At 57.1% G+C, this 19639-nt stretch overlaps 2 protein-coding genes across 3 annotated transcripts; one reads left to right on the top strand and one right to left on the bottom strand.

Annotated features, from left to right (window-relative positions):
- Positions 1–1110: 1110 nt before the first annotated feature.
- Positions 1111–11929, top strand: ORAI2 (ORAI calcium release-activated calcium modulator 2). Of its 2 annotated transcripts, none has more exons than XM_068524891.1 (3): positions 1111–1229; positions 4509–4746; positions 8544–11929. In XM_068524891.1, the coding sequence occupies exons 2-3, from the start codon at positions 4522–4524 to the stop codon at positions 9081–9083; spliced, it is 765 nt and encodes a 254-aa protein (XP_068380992.1). In that variant the 5' UTR covers positions 1111–1229; positions 4509–4521; the 3' UTR covers positions 9084–11929. The 2 variants fall into 2 exon arrangements, with proteins under 2 accessions (XP_068380992.1, XP_068380991.1); XM_068524890.1 differs by having other exon boundaries at positions 4461–4746.
- Positions 11930–12328: 399 nt separating this feature from the next.
- ALKBH4 (alkB homolog 4, lysine demethylase) lies at positions 12329–19623 on the bottom strand. The gene is made up of 3 exons (XM_068524889.1): positions 19464–19623; positions 16619–16816; positions 12329–13265 (listed from the first exon to the last, which is right to left on the bottom strand). Exons 1-3 carry the CDS (start codon positions 19584–19586, stop codon positions 12678–12680), a joined length of 909 nt encoding a protein of 302 aa, XP_068380990.1. The 5' UTR covers positions 19587–19623; the 3' UTR covers positions 12329–12677.
- Positions 19624–19639: the final 16 nt, after the last annotated feature.

The raw sequence follows: 19639 nt of genomic DNA, 5'->3' as shown, positions 1-19639 counted from the left end.
TGCCACGAGTGGAATTTTTCTCTCTTTTTTCTTTCGTTTGGATAAATGTGTCACGGTCCAATGTTGTGACAGATGGAAAAATCCTATGTAGGGCACGCAGGAAGTACTCTGAGGGCCCGTGTGGCACGGTGGGTTGATAGGAACCCATCTCTCCTCTTAGTGAATTATTCACGTGTACTTCCCGAAAAGACCCTTCCTGTTTGAAGGTCCCGGTTGTAAAACCGGAGAGTTCACCATTCCCGGGGTGTCGGACGGAAGGAGCCCGAGGCACCGCAGAAACACTTTCTCCCCCAGCGCTCTGCCCACTGAGAACAGCTCTCGGCGCGCCAAGCATGCTGCACCCGGGTTAGGACCCGGCAGGTCTCGCTGGGCCTTTGGGTGAGGGTGCAGTCTGGGCGACCAGCTCCGGGGCGCGCTCTGCCTGGTGCCACCGTCCGCCAGGCAAACTCGGGCGTGGCCGCCCACATCTCCCCGAACAGAGCCTCCCTTACACCATTTCTCCCCACGCCCCCCACCGCCCCCACACACACCCTGCAGTCTGATAACGGGATCCCACCCCACCACAGGGCCAGTGACCGGTCCCGGGCGTTCTCCGGGGCTCACCCTGGAACCCCGTGCTCCCACTCGGCGCTCAGACCCCCACACCTCGGGCCAAGCAGGGCTCACCCTGACCTGGACTTGCTGGCCAGACCCAGGGGGCAGAGAAAGCGCAGCCTCCCCGTTCTGTCGCCAGGGCCCAGGGCGCTCGTGCGGCCGGCGGGGCGGGAGAGCGAGGGACGCCCAGGCTTCCGGCTCTGCTCACCGCCGCGGCGCGGATCCCTGCTCACTGCTACCCGCGGCGCGCCCAGGGAGTAGGAGACATGAGCAACCTTTCGCGGGTTTTTGGCGCCCTGGCGGGAGCCCCCGGGACCCCCGGGACCCCCGGGAGGGGCCTCGAGCCCCGCCCCTGCCGGCCCACAGTGTCACGTGGCCCACAGCGCCCCCGCGGGCCGGTCACGTGACGGCGGCGCACCGTTGCCCGGGCAGCGGCTGCGGCGGGCCGGCGGGGGCGGGGCAGCTGGCGGGGGCGGGGCCGGGGGACCCCGAGGGACGGGCGGAAGGAGGGTGGGGGCCGCGCTCTGCGCCCCGGCCGGGCCACAGGGCCACTGGGCCACAGGGCCACACGGCCACGCCAGCGCCGCCTGCCGCGAGCCCGAGCCGGAGCCGGGCCGGGCGGGCAGAGCAGCTCGGTGAGTGCTCGCCGCGGGGGGTCTGGCGGGGGACTGGCATTGCACCAGGAGACTCGACGGGGGAGGGGACCGGCTTCCTCCTGGGCAGGCCTGGGACGCGACGTCTGCGGGGTTGGGAGGCGGCCAGGTGACCCCAACCCCGCGGGCTCCCCGGGCAGGGCGCGGCGCCGAGAGGACTCAGGTCGCGGGTGCGGGCCGAATGCGGGTCCTGCGGCTGCTGGGGCTTCCTGAGGGGAAGGGACAGGGATGCAGGTGGACTCCTCTAGCAGACCCAGGGGAGCAGGAGGGGCTGGGCCCCCGCCCTGCACGGGTGTGACAAAAAGAGAGTCAGAAACAGGCGTTTCTGCGTGGCACTCGCCATTGCTCGTGCCCCAGATGTTTGAAGGAAGTTAAGGCAGGCAAACCCCAAAACCGACCGCCCGGAAATGTTTCCAGCAGCCCCGCCAAGGAGAATAGCTAATCTTTAGAGAGAACATCACTGTTATGCTGCAAGACCTCTTTTCTCTGACTGCGCCTTACATGAAAACAGAACCAAGAAACACACAAGGTTCAGCCAGGAGAGCATCCTTTGGAGCCTCTGCCACCTGACAGAAACGCAGGGCTCCATCTTGACCCACCCCACCCACTGCCTGAGCCCAGCCCTGGAGTGTGAGGCCCATGCTCTGCCCCTGGAGTGGGGAAGGCAGGGGGAGGAGGCCTGGCCCAGGGTAGGACGCTGGGGCTGGAAGGGTGAGGATGGATCTGAATCCAGTCTGGGCTGCTCCCTCTGCAGGAAGTGGCTTCTCTGTCTTCAGGACCCACAGGCCTGCCTCAAGACCCAGGCTCCAAGCAGACAGACAGCCCTTCCTTCCCAAACCCTGCCACTCGAAGGATAGCTGCAGGGCTGAGGCTGGCCTGGCTATTGCCCAGAGGCCACCATGGCCCAGAGACCACCGTCAGACCTCACTGCCCATGAAGCTCTCCACTTTCCAATTTGAGCTCACCTCTCGTTCATTGATGGTCCCTGTGCTTCCCTCTTCTTCACCCCATACATCCCTTTGGAGGCCACCAGGCCCTCCTGCCCCTCCCAGTCGGCCAAGCGTTTGAGCACATAGACCAGACTGAGCCTGAACTGTTCCCTCAGCAGCTCCTTCCAAGCCCCTGCATCCGGGCACCTCCAGAGCATGCTTTCCAGGCTCCATGTACTCCCTGCATCCTGCCTTCCACCCCCGTTTCCCTGACCCCCTCTGCAGCTGGCTTTCCTACCCTGCCTCTCAGAAGCTCCCACGTGGGCAGCATCTTGTCTTTGAGGGAGGGTCCCTCTTCGCCAATGCTACCTTCACTACCCATGTCCTTGTCCCTCTCCTGGCTCCCTAGCAGGGCCCCTCTCCCGGGTCAAGAGTCGAGGCAGCCAGCCCCTCCTGCACTCCCTCAGCCCTCACACCCCCTCCACTAAAGCAGCATTTAACTCACTGGATGAGAATCCCCCCGCCCTTATCTCACTCCCCCACTGGACATCCTCACCTTTCATCTTTGATCCTTAAGTACCAAATGCAGTCTTACCTTCGGCCTCAGGAAGCATTTATTGGATGCAGGATGGAGAGATGGATCCTCTGAGGGGGCAAAGCTTGTGCCTTTCACCCCACCACACACTGGACAGTGTCTTCAGCATACCTGTGGGCTCACTTCTGATACGTAGGGGGAGAAAAAGAGAAAAAAATGTATTTCCAAATGATGCCATTCTAAATTATTTGGAGCCAGCCAATGGATTGGTTAGTGAACAACATTTCTCTGAATCCTCCCCAAGGGAAGGGACATTCCTGTGACTGAAGTGCTTGCAAGCAGTGCTGCTGGCTGCAGATGTGGACGGGGTGGGGGGGTGGGGGTGACCAAGGTTCCCAAGTCGGCCCTCCTGTAAATGACCTAGTAATTGGCATCGCAGGCAGAAATAGAAGAGCACAGAACTGTTTCCCGGGGCCCTATTGGCCGGTAAAAACCGAGCCTCCACAGACTGGCGGAAGACAAAGAGGAAGGCACCCCAAAAGAGAGAGGCCTTCCCCGCCTCTAGGACCTTCCCAGAGAATCCTTTTAGGTATTGGCATGGACAGATCAAGTGTGGGGCATTTCCTCAGCCGCTGACCCTGGTGAACACCCCCTACTCCGCCCACCCACCCCCCAGCCAGGCTCCCTGGAACCTGGGAACACTGATCTGTTTTGTAGTAGCCTTAAGAAGGCTTTTCATGGGCCCTATGCGGGCCTGAAGGTACAAGTTAATATCTGATGCCAAGTGAGCTGTGAGGTGCCTGTGCCCTTGAAGCCTGCCCTGCAGATTAATTCGAGCTGATCCCGCGGGCTGCTGCATGGGCCGGCCCCTTGGGCCACGCAAGACCGCCAATCCCCTATTTGGATTAGTGGAGATTTGGGTTTAAATTCACAAATCTCGACAGATCAGCCCTTCTGATCTTCATCGTGTGTTATTGTCAAACCAGATGTCTACTGGGATACTCGAGGGGTCTCCAGCCTCCATTTCTCGGAACAAAAACAGAAAACCCCCACAAAAAACCATGCTCACGTCAATTGGCCAGTTCAGTTTTTCATTTTGCTAAAGGTTTCCATTGCAGCCTGGATGTGGCCTTAGTTATACAAACCAGGTATTTTCAGTGCGAACCATGCTGATTAAAATCTAAGTTGGATTTGAGAAATTAGCGGCTGCTTGGAAATGTTGATTTCATGGTTGGCACCTGGCCGTTGGAAAGCAGTTTTGGTTCCACTCTCTTGTCTAAGAGCCCGGCAGGGTGGGGATGTCCCTAGGTGAAGATGAGCAGGTTGGAAAGGTCAGGTGTCACGCTCACATGGCAGGGTCAAATCCAGAAGCTTAGGTCCTAAAAGCTTCCAAAATGCTACAGCTCCCTACTCCCTGAAGATAGGTGCACCTCAGCGGAGTCCTTAGGTGCTTTTGGCCAACCTTGGAATTCCATTCACCCAAGAGCCACACTCAGCTGGAGCCTTTCTGAGCTCGGGATGGGAGGCCAGATTCCTGCTTTGTGGAGGAACACTGGATGCTGCGATGGTTCCTGGAGATGCACCCCTGCCCCTCCTTTCCTGCAGGTGGTCCCCACATTTCCGTGTGAGGACTGCCTCAGAGGCCAGGGCCCCATACTCGTGCACCCCTGGATCCCATGGCCCTGGCACAGGGTGTATACAGTGGGCCCCCAGGGAAGGTTAAAGGGACTTGGATTCTGGCTTTTCCAGGCCCCGGGAACCCTCTGGGATGCCTGAGTGTGTCTCTGCCGCCCGCAGCCTGGCTCCCACCATGAGCGCCGAGCTCAACGTACCTGTGGACCCCTCTACTCCCGCCTGCTCGGAGCCCGGCCACAAGGGCATGGATTACCGGGACTGGGTCCGCCGCAGCTACCTGGAACTGGTCACCTCCAACCACCACTCTGTGCAGGCCCTCTCCTGGAGGAAGCTCTACCTGAGCAGGGCCAAGCTGAAGGCCTCCAGCCGGACGTCCGCCCTCCTCTCGGGCTTTGCCATGGTGAGTGGAAACACATGGTGAGAAACACAGCCTGTGAAGTGAGCTTTTGCTAATTGAAATCCTGCGATGCTTCAGGGAGCAAAGCACTCCCTCCGGGTCCTGCTGACAGCCAGGATGGACCATTAGTAAGTCTCTGCCCAGGTCTCACCTCCTCCAAGGGGACTGCTCTGGCAACTGGAGGGGTGGCCTGGGGCATCCAGGGGAGTCCCCAAGCCCCAGAGCCCTCAGAAAGCCCACTCTGAACGTTCACATACAGTATTTCCTTGGCAAGGAAGTTAGTGGGGTAATTAAAATAGCTTCAGGGTACAAGGTTTCCTGGGGAAAAGTCCCCACATCTGCACATCTCAGGCACCACCCAGAGTTTGGGAATTTGAGCAGAAACTGTGGCATGGGTTGCGTTTGCTCAATTTAGCCCAGCTGGGGACGCGGATGCTCCCTGAATGTGGTCTCTGGGGTGACGAAGCAGAGCCTCTGGCCTGACACCAGGCTGCCCGGCTGTGCTTTCCTTCTGAGTCATCCCCCAGGACAAGAGTCTATCTGGGGAAAAACCGCGGGCCCTGAAAAAGGGCCACATCCCCTGTTGACTTCAAAGCCTGCAGACCTTCATCCCTTCAGGGGATTGTCCCAGAGAGTGGGGATGTCAGGATTCCGGATTCCCAGCGAGAACTGCGGCCGCCCCTCCTTTTCTTTCCCTGTTGTCTGCTCAGAGGTCCTATTGGGCTGGAAGCCATTTTTTTTTTAATGTAAAAACAATTGTTTTTGCATATCCCAGAGCCTCAGCTGTCAAATGGATACGCAGAAAATAAAAAGCTGTCCGAGCGAGGCAGTGCGGCCACTCCCATGACAAGGGCCTGCCCGTCATCGGCACTGGTCACCCGTGGAAAAATGAGACTTCATGTAGTCGGGGTGTGACTTCATGCAGGGCAGGGCAGAGGTCACCAAATTTAGAGGGCAGTCAGTTTGGGTTTAGGTCTGTAGTTCAAAGCAAAGGCTTATTTAGGTCTTGCATTTTATTGTTTAAAACATAATTACAAAAGTGTACAATCATATGGGACATAACTTTGGCTCAAAATGATTTTCTTCCATCACATTAAAAGAGGAATATTTTCTCAAGCTTAACTTTAAGAAATAGCAAGAGAAGTTTAGACGTCACTATTAAAATTAGATCTTGTTTTCTACCCTCACAGTAGGGTATAATGCATAGTAACACTATGCATGTACTGCATTAAATTTTTCTGGCCTGTATTTATTATTATATATTTTTTAACTTTGGAAAACTAACTAAGAAGTACTGCATGATGTAATGAAGTAGGACGGTTTCCTTTCTGTGCGGGGCCTGGGTCTCGGAAATCACTTCCCGTCTGCAGCTGTCCCTTGAGACCCCGGTCTTCCAAACACTTGGACTTCCAAAATTAGGGAAGAGTCGCTGTTTTTCCAACAAAATGCTCACCCAAGTTTGAAGGCTACAAAACCCCTCATTAAAATTTGAAAACAAGCCCTGTGAATAAAGCTGTAAAGCAAAGAGTGAATTCTGGAGGAGTAGTTTGAGACTTAATGGCAGCCTTCAGGGGCGTGAAGTGGCCTTAGAATGAGGACAGTGACCGTTGAATAATAATAATAATTCATTATTATTCATTCAATAATAATGAATTATTATAATAATTCATTTCTTCAGCATTTATGGAGTATCTCCTCTGTAGCAAGTGCTTCCTTAAGCCGCTGGGGATACATTTCAGAAGCCACACAGACCCCAGTAAATCAGATAATTATTCAGACTGCAGAGCAGCCCAGGAGAAAGAAGTGATGAATACAGATCGTCAGCTAGTATCAACATTTCCACTGTGGAAACCATAGCTGAATAAGGGCAGGGACATGGAAAAATGAACAGGCCGTTCTGTAGGTAGAGTTTCCTCTCCATATTATGTATTCCCTAATTAGAATTGCAAAGCTGTTCCTTTTTCCAGCAAGTGCTTATGCCTGACCTTAAGCTTATTTCTTCGTGCTTATCCTGCCCCTAACACAGAGAACCAGTGATCCAGGACCGCTTCATAAAAATCTTTGCATAAATACACTGAAAAATGGCCTTTGGCCTTTTCTCCTCTTGAGGTGGAACAAAACTGCTTTCCTCATAGGCCTTCGAATCATCTTTGTTTCTCATCTCTGCACCCTCTGAAGTTTACGACATCCTTTTTGGTTGGGCCATATCCTTTGTGGTCACAAGAGCCTACCCAGGCTAAAAGGGCACTGAGAAAGGACCACCCCTCCTCTCAGTAGTGTGGCTACTGTCTCTTTGGAGCAATAATCACTGCTGAGTTTCTGTTCAGCTGTGGTCCACTAGGACTGGCATATCTTCTTTTTACCTACCAAATGTTCCATCTTCACTGAAGATGGAGTGAGAGGATGAGGTTCTCACTAAGAGGCAGTAGTTGCTAGAAGTTATGAAATCTTTCTTGTAAATTTTTTAAAACAGGGATGGCTCTGGGAGTTCCCTGGCGGTCCAGTGGTCAGTGGTTGGGACTTGGCGCTTTCGCTGCTGTGGCCCCGGGGTTCAATCCCTGGTCGGGGAACTAAGATCCCGCAAGCCATGCAGCACGGCCCAAAACAAAACAAACCACCACCAACAACAAAAAAGGGATGGCTCAGCTCTAGGAGACAAACAGCGTGAGTGGAAAAGCCTTCTGGCTTCTCTCTGCCTCCCTGCTCCCCCTTCCTTGATGGGTGTGGTTTCTTACCTTTGGGTGCCTGGGAGAAGGCCCTTGGTGAGCCTGGACTAAACCCTCCACTGGGGTTGGCCCACAGAGCTGGGGTGGGATGTGGGCTGCAGGGGAGTGGACTGGGTGTGACCTGGGGAAGCGTGGCAGGAGCCTGGCGCCCAGTCTGGACTTTGAAAGCCCCTTAGGGCTTGTGGTGAGCAGGTCCCAGCCTAAATAGACACTCACTGCTACAGAGATAAGCGGGGGCTTCTGGTCCTTCTGTGAGCCTTTTATTCCCTTTCATTTAAAAGTCGTTTTTATTTTTTCAAAGTTAGCACATGTGCAGTTTAAAATTAAGTACTGCAAACGGCTTGTAACAAACCCCAGCAGCCCCGCATTCCCACCCCTGGAGGCAGCCTCCTGCAGCCCCTCCGCCTCCACGTTTCTAATGACATTTGGGAATTGCTGCTTCTTGACTTACCCTTTTTAGATATTACCTGTTGGCCTCCTGCTCCTGTTGACTGCTGCTGCTGATTCAGCTGTTTTCCCAGCCCCGCCCCCTTCCCAGCTTCCCCTCCTCACCGTTGTTTTCACGTATATGACCATTCCCGGCCTTCGGAGAGGTGTCTGCTCCCTCCCGCTTTTGGTCTCAGCTGAGAGAGGCGCCCTGTGGCTTGTGTGAGGCCGTCCAGTGTACAGCTCTGACTCTAGGGACCATCAGGAGCCTCCATCATTATTTCTTTTTACCTCTTGAAAGGTCAGGTTTGTTTTTTTGAAAAACATCAATTGTTTTTGCAGCTAAGCTCCACTGCCGCCTGGCTCTGATATCAACAGCAAAGTCGCATGTTCCCAGGGAAGTGTGGCCTCTGCCCTGGGCCGGAGCCCGGCACCCCAATATACCTACGTTCTTGGCATCCAGGGTGCGATCACCGCCCCGCCCAGTGCTTCTCTGGCCTCTTCTGTACTTTTTAGATTTTCCCTTAGTGAGATCTTCTTTAGCTAATCAGAAAAAAAAAAAAGAGTAAAGTTCAAAATATTTGATCAGCGAGGAGGGTGCCCTCTGCTCTGTGGGCGCCCCGACCCAGCGCGCCCTCTGCCTTGCAGGTGGCCATGGTGGAGGTGCAGCTGGAGACTCAGTACCAGTACCCGCGGCCGCTGCTCATCGCCTTCAGCGCGTGCACCACGGTGCTGGTGGCCGTGCACCTGTTCGCGCTGCTCATCAGCACGTGCATCCTGCCCAACGTGGAGGCCGTGAGCAACATCCACAACCTCAACTCCATCAGCGAGTCTCCGCACGAGCGCATGCACCCCTACATCGAGCTGGCCTGGGGCTTCTCCACCGTGCTGGGCATCCTGCTCTTCCTGGCCGAGGTGGTACTGCTCTGCTGGATCAAGTTCCTGCCCGTGGACGCGCGCCACCAGCCCGGCCCCCCACCTGGCCCCGGGGGCCACACGGGCTGGCAGGCCGCCCTGGTGTCCACCATCATCATGGTGCCCGTGGGCCTCATCTTCGTGGTCTTCACCATCCACTTCTACCGCTCGCTGGTGCGCCACAAAACCGAGCGGCACAATCGCGAGATCGAGGAGCTGCACAAGCTCAAAGTGCAGCTGGATGGGCACGAGCGCAGCCTGCAGGTGGTGTGAGCGCGCGCGCTCCTGGGCGGGGCCGATGCCGTGTCCGCGGCCGCATCCGCGTCAGCTCAGCGTCCACGCCTCGCGTCGGGAGGGAACAGAACTCGCTTGCGGTATGGGGAATTTCAGAAATGCAAATTGCCAACGAGGCTGCCGAGACACCGCCAGGCCGTTCAAGACCAAAGTTATACTCCTGTCTTCATGCTGTAAGACCTGGATCGTTTTCCTTCAGAAGATGGAAATCCTCAGTTAAACGGGAGACTTATGCTAAGAGCTCAGGGCAAAGAAAGGACGAGTCCTTGGCCCTGGGCACTTCCTGAGGCTGGAGGCCGGGCTCTGAGTAGCACCGGGTGGTCACGGGTCACCTCGGAGACCTGGAACGAGCCGCCAGTGGGGGCCGGGAGCCTGGCAGTGGCCTGGAGAGTCAGGGCAGCACCACGAGTTCAGGGAAGGGATTGCCCCGTGACGCCTGAGCTGGGCTGGTGGCAGCCGGGTGGCACGACTGATGGTACCACCCTGCTACGATTAGACGGGGCACAGGCTTACAGCTTGGCCTGGTGCTTCCCTCCCTGCCCTGGAGGGAGCTGGGCGGCCTGGCCTGGCTCGTGGGGGTGGGGAAGGCAGGCAGGAGCCCAGGGCACATGGTCCAGCAGGTGTGGTGGGCGCTCAGCAGGCGTCAGACTTGTCAGGCCCTGGGGGAGCCGTCCAAGGGCGGAGGCCAGTCTGTGGGCACCCACTGGAGGTGGCTGTTAACTGAGGGGTGCTCTGAGGCACACTGGGCTCAGATTCCCTCTTCCCTGCCAGCTGGATCCCTGGCCACACTGACCCAGCGAGGCCACCAGGCTGGGGAAAGGGCCCAAAGTCCAGAGGCCTCCATCTCTCGGCCACAGACTGTCCCGAGCCGCCAGCTGACCTTCCGGGCTGTGGCTGCAGAAGGCAGGGGCACTCTTGCCCAGGCATCTGAGCCCGCCCACCTCCCTGCTGCCTGTGGTCCCCGGCAGTGGGAGGGGGCAGCCGGGGGACTTCCTGTCTAGACAAGGCCGTGGCCGGGCCTGGTCTGTGGGCGGTAGCATCAGGGGCCAGCCCTGGCCAAACGTGGGTCCTGCTTATAATGACGGCAGGGAAGGCGATACCCTGTGTAGTGCTGCTCTCCTGGGCCTCTTGGCTGCAAGCACAGGCCCAGCTCACACTTCTATGCAGCCGTGCGCAGCACAGGTTCTGGTGTTTTTGAGAAGGGCATCTGGTAGACCTGAGCCCATGTTCTTGGACCGAACACGTACATGCTACAGCTCAGCTTACGTGTGAGCCTGCTGCGCCCTGGGCCGCTTTTAAGAACCACATTTACCACGCTGGCCAGCAGCCACCAGAGAGTGGTGCCTTTTCTTTGGTTTCACAGTCACTGGACTTCACGCTCTGACGGCATTTCTGTCCACAGCCTGATATATCTGTGGGGTCTGGGTTGCCTGTACCAAGAAGTGCGGGCAGGCCTGGCTGAGGTTTCTGGGGCTGTGACATCCTGTTGAGAACCTAAACCTTAACACGTAACTCTGAATGCTGAGAATCACCAGTGCAAGTCATGGCATTTACAGGGAGCCTGGACATCGTGTCTTGCTGGGCCGGAGAGCCCTAGCGCCTTCCAAAGGGCGTGTCCCTCGCATCCTCTGCAGACATCTGTCGTGACTTGCTTGCTCCCTAGCGCATGTCTCCTCTCCCAGAGCCTTGCTGAAAAGGCTCGTCTGGTGTAATGTGTTTGCTTTGCAAAAGAATGTCAGCGTCACTGCAAGACGGCCACTTTGTGTCCTGGCAGGGACTAGACAGGCTGGCTCCTCCCCACTGCTGGGAGGGGGCGGCAGCCCCTTCCTCTGGCCTCAGCCTTTTGAGAGGGGCCTTGTTGGGCTCACTTCGGCCACCTTCCTGGGCTGTCTGGTGCCCCTGCCCCGTGTGCCAGGCCCACGGAGTGCCGAGCTCCCCAGACTGTGGCGAGCACACTCTGGGTGTCAGCCAGGGGCCAGCTGTTACACCTGGCCCATGGGCAGAGTTTTTCTAGCCTGGCCACATCAGGATCAGACACTAGGTGCCCAGTGACAGTGCCACATGGGTAGGAAAGATGCCACATAATCCCGTTTTCAACACGGATTAGGAGAATAATGTTCTTGTAATTCCTTGTTCTTTCTTCCAGCAAGCTCTCCCAGCTCCAGCCTTTCTAGTTCCCAGAGGCATGGGGCAAACTGAATTTCTGTGAGAACAGAGATGACTGTGGGCCTGGGGACTGATGATCAGGGGGGGCCCCCTCAGGACTGGAGAATAAGCTGCCATTTGGAGCTGCAGCAGGGCAGTCTGGGGAGGGGAGGGAAGCAAACTGCAGGCTAGAAATTTGGTTTCTGGAGGCTTAACCTGACTGTGAAGGGGGTTCCAAGTGCAGTGACCTTTCTGTGGTTAGTGAGAGGCACCACAGGCCGCCCCGGAGCCAGCGTGGGCTTGCCCTGTTTTCCTCTGAGCAGAGCCTTCCTGGTGCTCATAAAAACAAGTGCCCGCAGATACGCTGAGGCCCTTTCCAAAGTGGAACACGGTCTCCGTTTAGTACCTGACCAGAAGTTTCAAAACTCAAGCGTTTCTATTTTAGACAAACTGCCAGGGCAGAATGTATTTCAGTGTCTTCTAGGAAGGTCTGTTGAGGATAAAATTGCCTAAGCCTGAACGGATCGAGGCTCATCTGCACTCCTCACCTGTCTTGTGCCGATTAATTCATTATGCATGACGCTGTGGAGACCACATGCGGTGTGCACACGCCCTGTCCTGTGTATGGATTTTTAAAACAGTTGTCCTGGACTGAACTGAATAAATAAGTACTTAAGTTATGAATTTCTCTGTGCTCTTGGTGGAACGCCGTGGAGAGAGGTGATGCTTGGAAGCCCCTCCCTGCCAACCGCTGGTCACCAGTGTTCTGTATCCCACACCCCATGGGGTCAAGCATGACCCGGGCAGAGTGAAAATCAGAAGCTGTCAGCAGCTCTGAAGTCTGAAACAGTAATAACCTCACATCTTCCACCCATCCTGTTCTCCAATCCAACACGCTCCCTAAATGAAGGGCCCGGGAGTTCCCTGGCGGTCCAGTGGTTAGGACTCGGCGCTTTCACTGCCGTGGGCCTGGGTTCAATCCCTTAGTCAGGGAACTAAGATCCTGCAAGCTGCGTGGCACGGCCAAAAGTAAATAAATAAAATAATAAATAAATAAATGAAGGGCCTGCAGGCTGGGACATCGGGCAACCTTGTTAAGAGAGACAGATAAAGGAGAAAATGACCTGAAGTGGTACCAACGATTTTTAAGCTCAAAGTATGCCACTGCCCTCAAGCTGTGACAAATTAAACAACCCAGGCAAGTGGCCACGGCGCAGGTCAAAGGGGACCGACTTGAGGCCCCTTCCCATCGAGCCAGCTCACGGACAGGGCTCGTGCTGCCGGGCACCAGGGTGTCAAGAGGTCTCCTCTTAAGACCTGAGAAAGACCCTCGGGCTGGGCGCCCCCTTCAATGCTGGCTAATGGTCCACTGTGGAGCCAGCACCCCCGGCCAGGCCCAGCGCCAGCTCCCGTCCCCGGGCAGGCGGCTCACGTGGGTCTCCCCTGAAAGGAGAGCGAGGTTTGCAGGAGCTCCTGCCCCAGTTCCCGCTGCCTCCCGCCGGGGCCAAACTCGGCAGACAGCTCCCTGAAGGTGGCGCTCACGCGGCGGGCCCCGATGTGCCTGCGGTGGATGGCGTGCTTCCACTGGTGCCGCGCGGCTCGCGTGAGCACCAGCAGAGCGCGCCGGGGCAAGGGCACCGCCACCTCCACCTCCCGGCACGGGACAGACCTGCCGGGGGCCGGCGCGCCTTCCGCCGGGGCCTGCGGGGGGCCGGACGGGGCCAGGCACAGCAGCAGGCTGCCGGGCGCCTCCCGGGACATGGACAGCACGGTGGGGGCCAGCAGGTTGAGGCTCACCAGCCGCTCCCCCCACAGCCAGCTGTCGTCCAGGTGCGGGTCAATGGCCGAGCCCCGCTCCGGGCAGTAGTCCAGGTTACACTGCTCCACGGGCCGGAAGTCCTCCAGGACGGGGTAGAGGCCCATTCTCCGCACCACCTCCCGGCTGAAGCTGGGGAGGCCCCGGAAGCCGGCGGTCTTCAGCTTCCGTTTCCGAAAGTTGACTTTGGGGCCGTAGTCCTGAAGGATGAGGACAAAAAGCAAGTGGGAAATTGTCTGAGTTTACAGAAACGGCATCACACGCCAGGGCTGAAGAATCCAATCACAGTGACCAAGACCAGCAAAGATTTCGGACTTCACGGAGCTGACATTCTGGCAGGAGGAGGCCGACACCAAGGAGATAAATATAAACAGCAAACATCAGATGGCGGTAAATGCTGAGGAGAAAAACAAAGCAGGGGAGGGGGATGTGAAGCATCGGGGGGATGTCTCAGCCCAGGTACCCCAGGAAGCAGAGCTAGAGACAAGAGGCCCATGCACGGGTGGTGTCCCCAGGACGTGGTGCTGTGGAGTCGGGAAGGAGGAGCCGAGCGAGGCAGGGCAGGCCAGCCCAGGGCAGCGTTACCCATCTGGTCAACACTGGGTACAACTGGGCTTCAGGACCACAAGGGAGAAGAGTGTCCACAGGGCCCAGCAGCTGTTCCACTCCCAGCCTTACACCCAAGAGAACTGAAAACACATCCACGCAGAAGTCTGTACTAGAATAGTCACAGCAGCACTATTCATGACAGCCAGAAAGTAGAAAACAACCCAAGTGTCCACCAACGGATGAATGATGAACAAAGAGTGGTCCATCCATGCAGTGGAATAATATTCAGCCACGAAAAGCAATGCAGCACTGATACAGGCTGCGAAGTGATGGACCCTGAGAACATCATGCTCAGTGAAAGATGCCCGATACAAAGGCTCATATATTACATAATCCTAGTTATATGAACGTCCAGAAGAGGAAAATCCACAGAGACAGAAAGTAGATTAGTGCCTGCTGGGGAATGAGGGAATGCAGAGTGACGGGGAATGAGGGAATGCAGAGTGACGGGGAATGAGGGAATGCAGAGTGACGGGGAATGAGGGAATGCAGAGTGACTGGTAATGGGCACGCATCTCCTCTGGGGTGATGAGAATGTTCCAGAACTAGACAGTGGCGATGGTTGCACAACACTGTGGATACACTGAAAACCAAACCAGTGAATTATACACTTGTAATGGGTGGATTTTATGGTAGGTGGCTTCTATTTAAAAAACAAAACAAAAAAACCCTAGGGAGGGGGCTTCCCTGGTGGCGCAGTGGTTGAGAATCTGCCTGCTAATGCAGGGGACACGGGTTTGCGCCCTGGTCTGGGAAGATCCCACATGCCGTGGAGCAACTAGGCCAGTGAGCCACAACTACTGAGCCTGCGCGTCTGGAGCCTGTGCTCCGCAACAAGAGAGGCCACGATAGTGAGAGGCCCGCGCACCGCGATGAAGAGTGGCCCCCGCTTGCCGCAACCACAGAATGCCCTAGCACAGAAACGAAGACCCAACATAGCAATCAATCAATCAATAAATAAATCTTTAAAAAACAAAACGAAACAAAAAAACCCTAGGGAGGAGCCTTGTAGAATAGACCTCAGATCTGTGGCCTGAGGGATGAGAGGGGAGCATCTACCGCACTCCTGCTCCCTCGGGTCCCCGTCTAGTGGAGGGCGGCTCCATCTGCTGGTAGAGTCTTTCTCCTTCCCTGTTCCCCATGGCTCAGTGCCCGGGCCAGCCGGCTCCTGTGGGCCACCCCAACCCCTCGGCAGCAGCAGGCAGAAAGGCTGGGACAGGCGGGCCGCGGCCAGGAGACTCCGAGGAACACCCAGGAGGCGGGGGTGACTGCCGTGGGGACAGCAGACAGCAGCAGTGGAGACAAAGGTCGGGCTGGCGGCCAGTGCAGGGCCTTCTGGGGCATGGTGAGGCCTCTGCGTTTACGTTGAGATGGGAGGCCTGGAGGGCCTGTAACAGAGCAGTGACTCGATCCGACCAGATGTCAGTGGGATCACTTCCTCCCTACTGAAACCAACTGAGGAGGGCCGAGGGCTGCCCAGGAAGTGCTAGAGGCAGGTGGTGGCAGCGGCAGGGGGTGTGTGTTCTCAGATTCAGGATATGTTTTGAAGGAATACAGAGCTGACAGGAATTACCAATGAAAGAGAGGAACGTGGAAAGATCCAGGGTTTCTGGCCTGAGCAGGTAAAAGATGGAATTTGCCGAGATGGAGCCACGGCTCAGCTTAGGGATGCCGGGGCTGGAGATATGAGCGCGGGAGCCCCAAACTCACCGATGTGCGGGGCCGGGCCTCGCTGAGATCAGTAAGGAGTGTCTGGAGAAGGAAAAGAAGAGGCCTGAGGACTGAGCCCGAGAACCAGCCGCTGGCTTTAGGCAGGAGGCGGGCGATGGAGGCAGTTTTTGAGTGGGTTAAGCAGGAGCAAGAATAGAGGACCTGAAGAGAATGGAGAACTCTTCTGAGAAGTTCTGCTGCAGAGACGAGAGAGACAGAGCTTACTGGGAGGCCGGTGGGAAAGAGCCAGCCTTGAGGAGAGAAGGGGGCGATGCGGGACAAGGAGTTCTGAGGAGAGGGGCAGCAGCCAGCGCGCAGCTGGAGTGGGCTCGGGAAGAAGCCGGGCACAGGCGAGAAGGGAACGTCTGTAGATGCACCTGTTCCCTCAGAGAGGCCCGGTCACCAGTAGGGAGTGAGGAGGGGAAGGAGAGGTTTGGAAGGAGGGCAGCAAAGCAAACGACCTGCCGAGCGGGAAGGGCCCGGCTCGGGACGGAGAGCCAGAGCCAGGGTGGCCGCCAGCAGGAGGGGGCGGGTGCTGGACCCGACCAGGGCTGTGGGTGAGCGGAAAGAGCCTGCCCAAGTGAGAGGAGAAAGGGCGAGGGGCACCTGAGCAAGTGCCTGTACTAACTGGTCACAGGACTGCACATGGGTGGGGACACATGACAGGAGCGGGAGGGAATGTGGAAAGGTGGCCGATGGCTGGTTCGCAGGTCCTGGAGGGGGCGAGGATCGCTGGGGATGAGGAACAGAAAAGGGGAGGAAGGGACTGTGAACCCCGGCAACGGGAAGGTTCAGGATCTGGAGGCCCAAGTATCAGTGGAAGAGGGGCGGGGAGATTAGAAACTGACGGGGAGAACTTTGGACAGGGGGGTAGGGGGATGGGGGGCAACTGGCAGCCTTCGAGAAACCCTCTGTGAGGGTCACCAGCACTAGGCCGGCTGGGGAGAGGGCAGAGAGAGCTGAGTGGCCGTCTGCCTTTGAGCCCCGTCTCATGGGAAGGTGAGCAGGCCACGCCCAGGCCCTGGCCCTGCCCCTTCCCAACGCACCCCATTCAGCAGCCCTGCCCGCCCCCCCAAACCCCGCCCCGGTCGGGGAGCTTGTCGCCTAATGGCTCTGTGGAGTGGTGGGAGGTGGCTGCAAAGGAAGGCCCTGAGAGGGAGGTGAGCAAAGGGCCTCTGGGGTCAGGAGGCCGGCAGGGCCCCGTGGCGTGACTGCCCTCTCTGGCCCAGCTCACCTGCTTCCTCCGCCCGGACTGTGAGAGCTTCCAGGGGTCGCGGTCCATCAGCCGTACCATCTCAGCTTCTTCCGCCGGGGTCACAAAGTCCTCGATCAGCGTCACGCCTGGGAAGGGGAAGGCCCAGCCTTCAAAGTCAGACTCCTCGGCCCCCACAGCCCAGCCGGTGTCGGCGTAGTAAATGAACCGGTGTGTTTTCTGCAAAAGAAAGACAGGGGTGGGAATTCCCTGGCGGTCCAGCGGTTAGGATTCGGCACTTTCACTGCGAAGGACCCAGGTTCGATCCCTGGTCAGGGAACTAATATCCCGCATGCCACTTGGTGCGGCAAAAAAAAAAAAAAGACGGGACAGGGGTCCTGGAGCCACTGGAGCCCTTCCGCACGCCGCACACACACCCCGAGAAGCAGCCCCACCCAGCAGTGCACCCTCCCCTGCAGCACTTTGGGAGGTAGCTGGAGTCTAGAGGGAGGCGGGACCCCTGCCCAGGGCCGCCTCCTGGGAAAGGCCCTCAGCCCCTGCCTTTCTCACTTTCCCGTCTGTAAAAGGGAAGAGAGTACGCAGAACCATTCTTTCGTCCTCCATTTTACAGATGAGGTGACTGAGGCTCAGCAAAGTTAAGGAACTAGCCCGAGGCTGCACAGCTGGGGTGCAGCCTCCGAGGCCACACTGTTCCTGCGTCGCTGTGGGGCACTGTCTGCCCTCCCCAGGTTGGTGAGGGTTAAAGGGGAGGACTGTGTGAAGGCAGCCAGCCCTGACCAGGAGCTGGAGAAACCTGCTCCCCTAAAGCTGAGGCCACGGGCCTGCCCAGGAGGTGAGCAGCACATGCTGGGAGGCCAGAGGGAGAAGCCCTTTCCGGCCACGGTGTGGGTGTCTCTGGGGCCTGCCCTACTCTGTGGCAGCCACTGGCGCTGCCTGAATTTCCCATCAAAAAAGAGCAAAACTGGGAGTTCCCTGGTGGTCTAGTGGTTAGGATTAGGTGCTTTCACCATCATGGCCTCGGTTCAATCCCTAGTCGGGGAACTGAGATCCCGCAAGCTGAGTGGCACGGCCCCATACATACATACGTACATAAAATTTGGGGGAAAAAAACCCACAAAAAACAGAGCAGAACTTGCCCGTCACCCAGAGGAGTGCCAGGCTGACAACCTCCTGTGGCAGGGCCTTCAGGATCTGCCTCTGGTTCTGAGCAGAGGCCACCCTTCTCCTGGGCCTACAGCCAGTGACCCAGCACAGGCCTGGCCATTTCTGCCCAACGTGGGACTGCCTACCAGGCCGTCTTTGCGCCGGAGCTTCCGGTTGGGTTGGCCAGGACTTTGTCAGATCTACAGGGCAGTCTGAGGTGCTCCCTGCCCAGTGAATTCTGCGTCCTCCCGCTTTATGTCCTACAGGCAGCGCCAGCACCCACACCCCAACCCTGAACCACCATGTCTCTGTCTCCTGGCACCCCACATGGGACACACGGAAAGTTAAGGAGTCATCCCGTACATTTCACTCGTCCCTCAGCCATCAGGTTGGGAAGATGCTAGCCCCGCGGTGCCCTGAGCCTCCACGCCCACGGCCGTGGGCACAGTTCAGACCTTTGGCAAGATCCGAAAAACTCTTTTTTAAGAAAGCTTTTAACCGTGGTCAAATATATACAACCACATATACGCTATACATGAAATTGATCCTCAGCCACGTTTTAAGTGCACATCTCAGTGTGTTAAGTATATCACATTGTTGTACAACCAATCTCCAGAACTTTCTCACCTTGCAAAACTAAATCTACCCATTAACACCTCTCCCCCTCCCTTCCCACCAACCGCTGGCACCCACCCTTCTCTTCTGTCCCCGTGAATTTGACTACTTTGGATGCTTTACATAAGTGGAATCATACAGTATGTCTTCTGACTGGCTTATTTCACTCAGCATAACGTCCTCAGGGTTCAGCTGTGTGGTAGCACATGCCAGACTTTCCTTTCTTCCTTTTTTTAGGACTGAATAATATTCCACTGTACGGATGGACCACATTTTGTTCTTCCTTTCATCTGTCCGTGGACACTTGGGTTGCTTCCACTTTTTAGCTATTGTGAGTAACTCTGCTATGAACATGGGTGTACAGATATCTCTTCATGACCCTGCTTTCAATTCTTTTGGGTCCATATCCAGAAGTGGGATTGCTGGGTCATATGGTAGCTCTACATTTAATTTTCTGAGGAACCGCCACTGTTTTTCACAGGACCTTCTGAGCTTTTATCACGGACACTGTGACAGTTTCTTCACTGGCTTCCCAGCCTCCTTTCCTTCCTATCCACTCCTCCCCTTCCCAGGATCTTTCTAAAATTCACAGGTAACTTCCTTTAAAACCCTCAAGAGCTCGCAATGGCCCTCAGAACAAGTCCCGCCTCCTCGCCATGGGCCCCCTCTCGGCGCGGCTGCCGATCCGCTCGAAGGCTCTGAGTCCTTTTTTGTTAATTCGTTGGAATGAGTTTCCTCCTTGCCCGTTTCCGTCCAAGGCCTTCTGGGGCCCTCTGCCCTGGTTTTCAGCACCCCCTACTCTCTCCGTGTCGTCTAACCACGGGCCCGTGAAGCTCCCAGCCCCAGACACGGGGGCGGGGGGCTACGTTTGCTGTCAGACTCCCCTCAGGTTCCAGAGGTGAGCTGTGGTCGGACTGCACCCACGTCTCAGCCCCTTTCCCACTCCAGGCCCACTGCTCAAAGCCCTCATCTCCTCACCCCGCAACGCCCCCATCGCCAGGGCCGCTGACACGGTTTGATCCGGAGCCCGTCTTCACGGTCAACCCGGGCCTCAGTTTCCCCAGATGAAGAATGGAATTGTGGGCGCGGCCCCTCTCCCAGCCCTCACCTGCAGGGGGTGCTGCCAGGGCGGGTCACCTCCGCGCTGCCGCTCGCAGATCAAACAGGTCCGGATACCCTTGCAGCCGCATTCCCGAAGGACCTCGGGGGCCGCCACCGCCGCAGCCGCCATCGCCGCGTCCTGGCAGCCAGGGCGCAGGCGCGGGGCCGCGGGCGCCGCTGGGA

This window comes from Eschrichtius robustus, chromosome 16, assembly GCF_028021215.1.
Source record: "Eschrichtius robustus isolate mEscRob2 chromosome 16, mEscRob2.pri, whole genome shotgun sequence".
In the NCBI taxonomy this organism is placed as follows: Eukaryota; Metazoa; Chordata; class Mammalia; order Artiodactyla; family Eschrichtiidae; genus Eschrichtius; species Eschrichtius robustus.
This window is presented reverse-complemented; position numbering and strand designations above follow the sequence as displayed.

Bases quoted from the DNA above. Each gene is read 5' to 3' on its own strand.
- ORAI2 (XM_068524890.1), top strand. From the start codon at position 4,480: ATGCCTGAGTGTGTCTCTGCCGCCCGCAGCCTGGCTCCCACCATGAGC. The intron at 4,747-8,543 runs GTGAGTGGAAAC...TCTGCCTTGCAG, and splicing joins TCCTCTCGGGCTTTGCCATG to GTGGCCATGGTGGAGGTGCA.
- ALKBH4 (XM_068524889.1), bottom strand. From the start codon at position 19,586: ATGGCGGCTGCGGCGGTGGCGGCCCCCGAGGTCCTTCGGGAATGCGGC. The intron at 16,817-19,463 runs GTGAGGGCTGGG...TTTCTTTTGCAG, and splicing joins CCTGGCAGCACCCCCTGCAG to AAAACACACCGGTTCATTTA. The intron at 13,266-16,618 runs GTGAGCTGGGCC...CTCATCCTTCAG, and splicing joins AGTCCGGGCGGAGGAAGCAG to GACTACGGCCCCAAAGTCAA.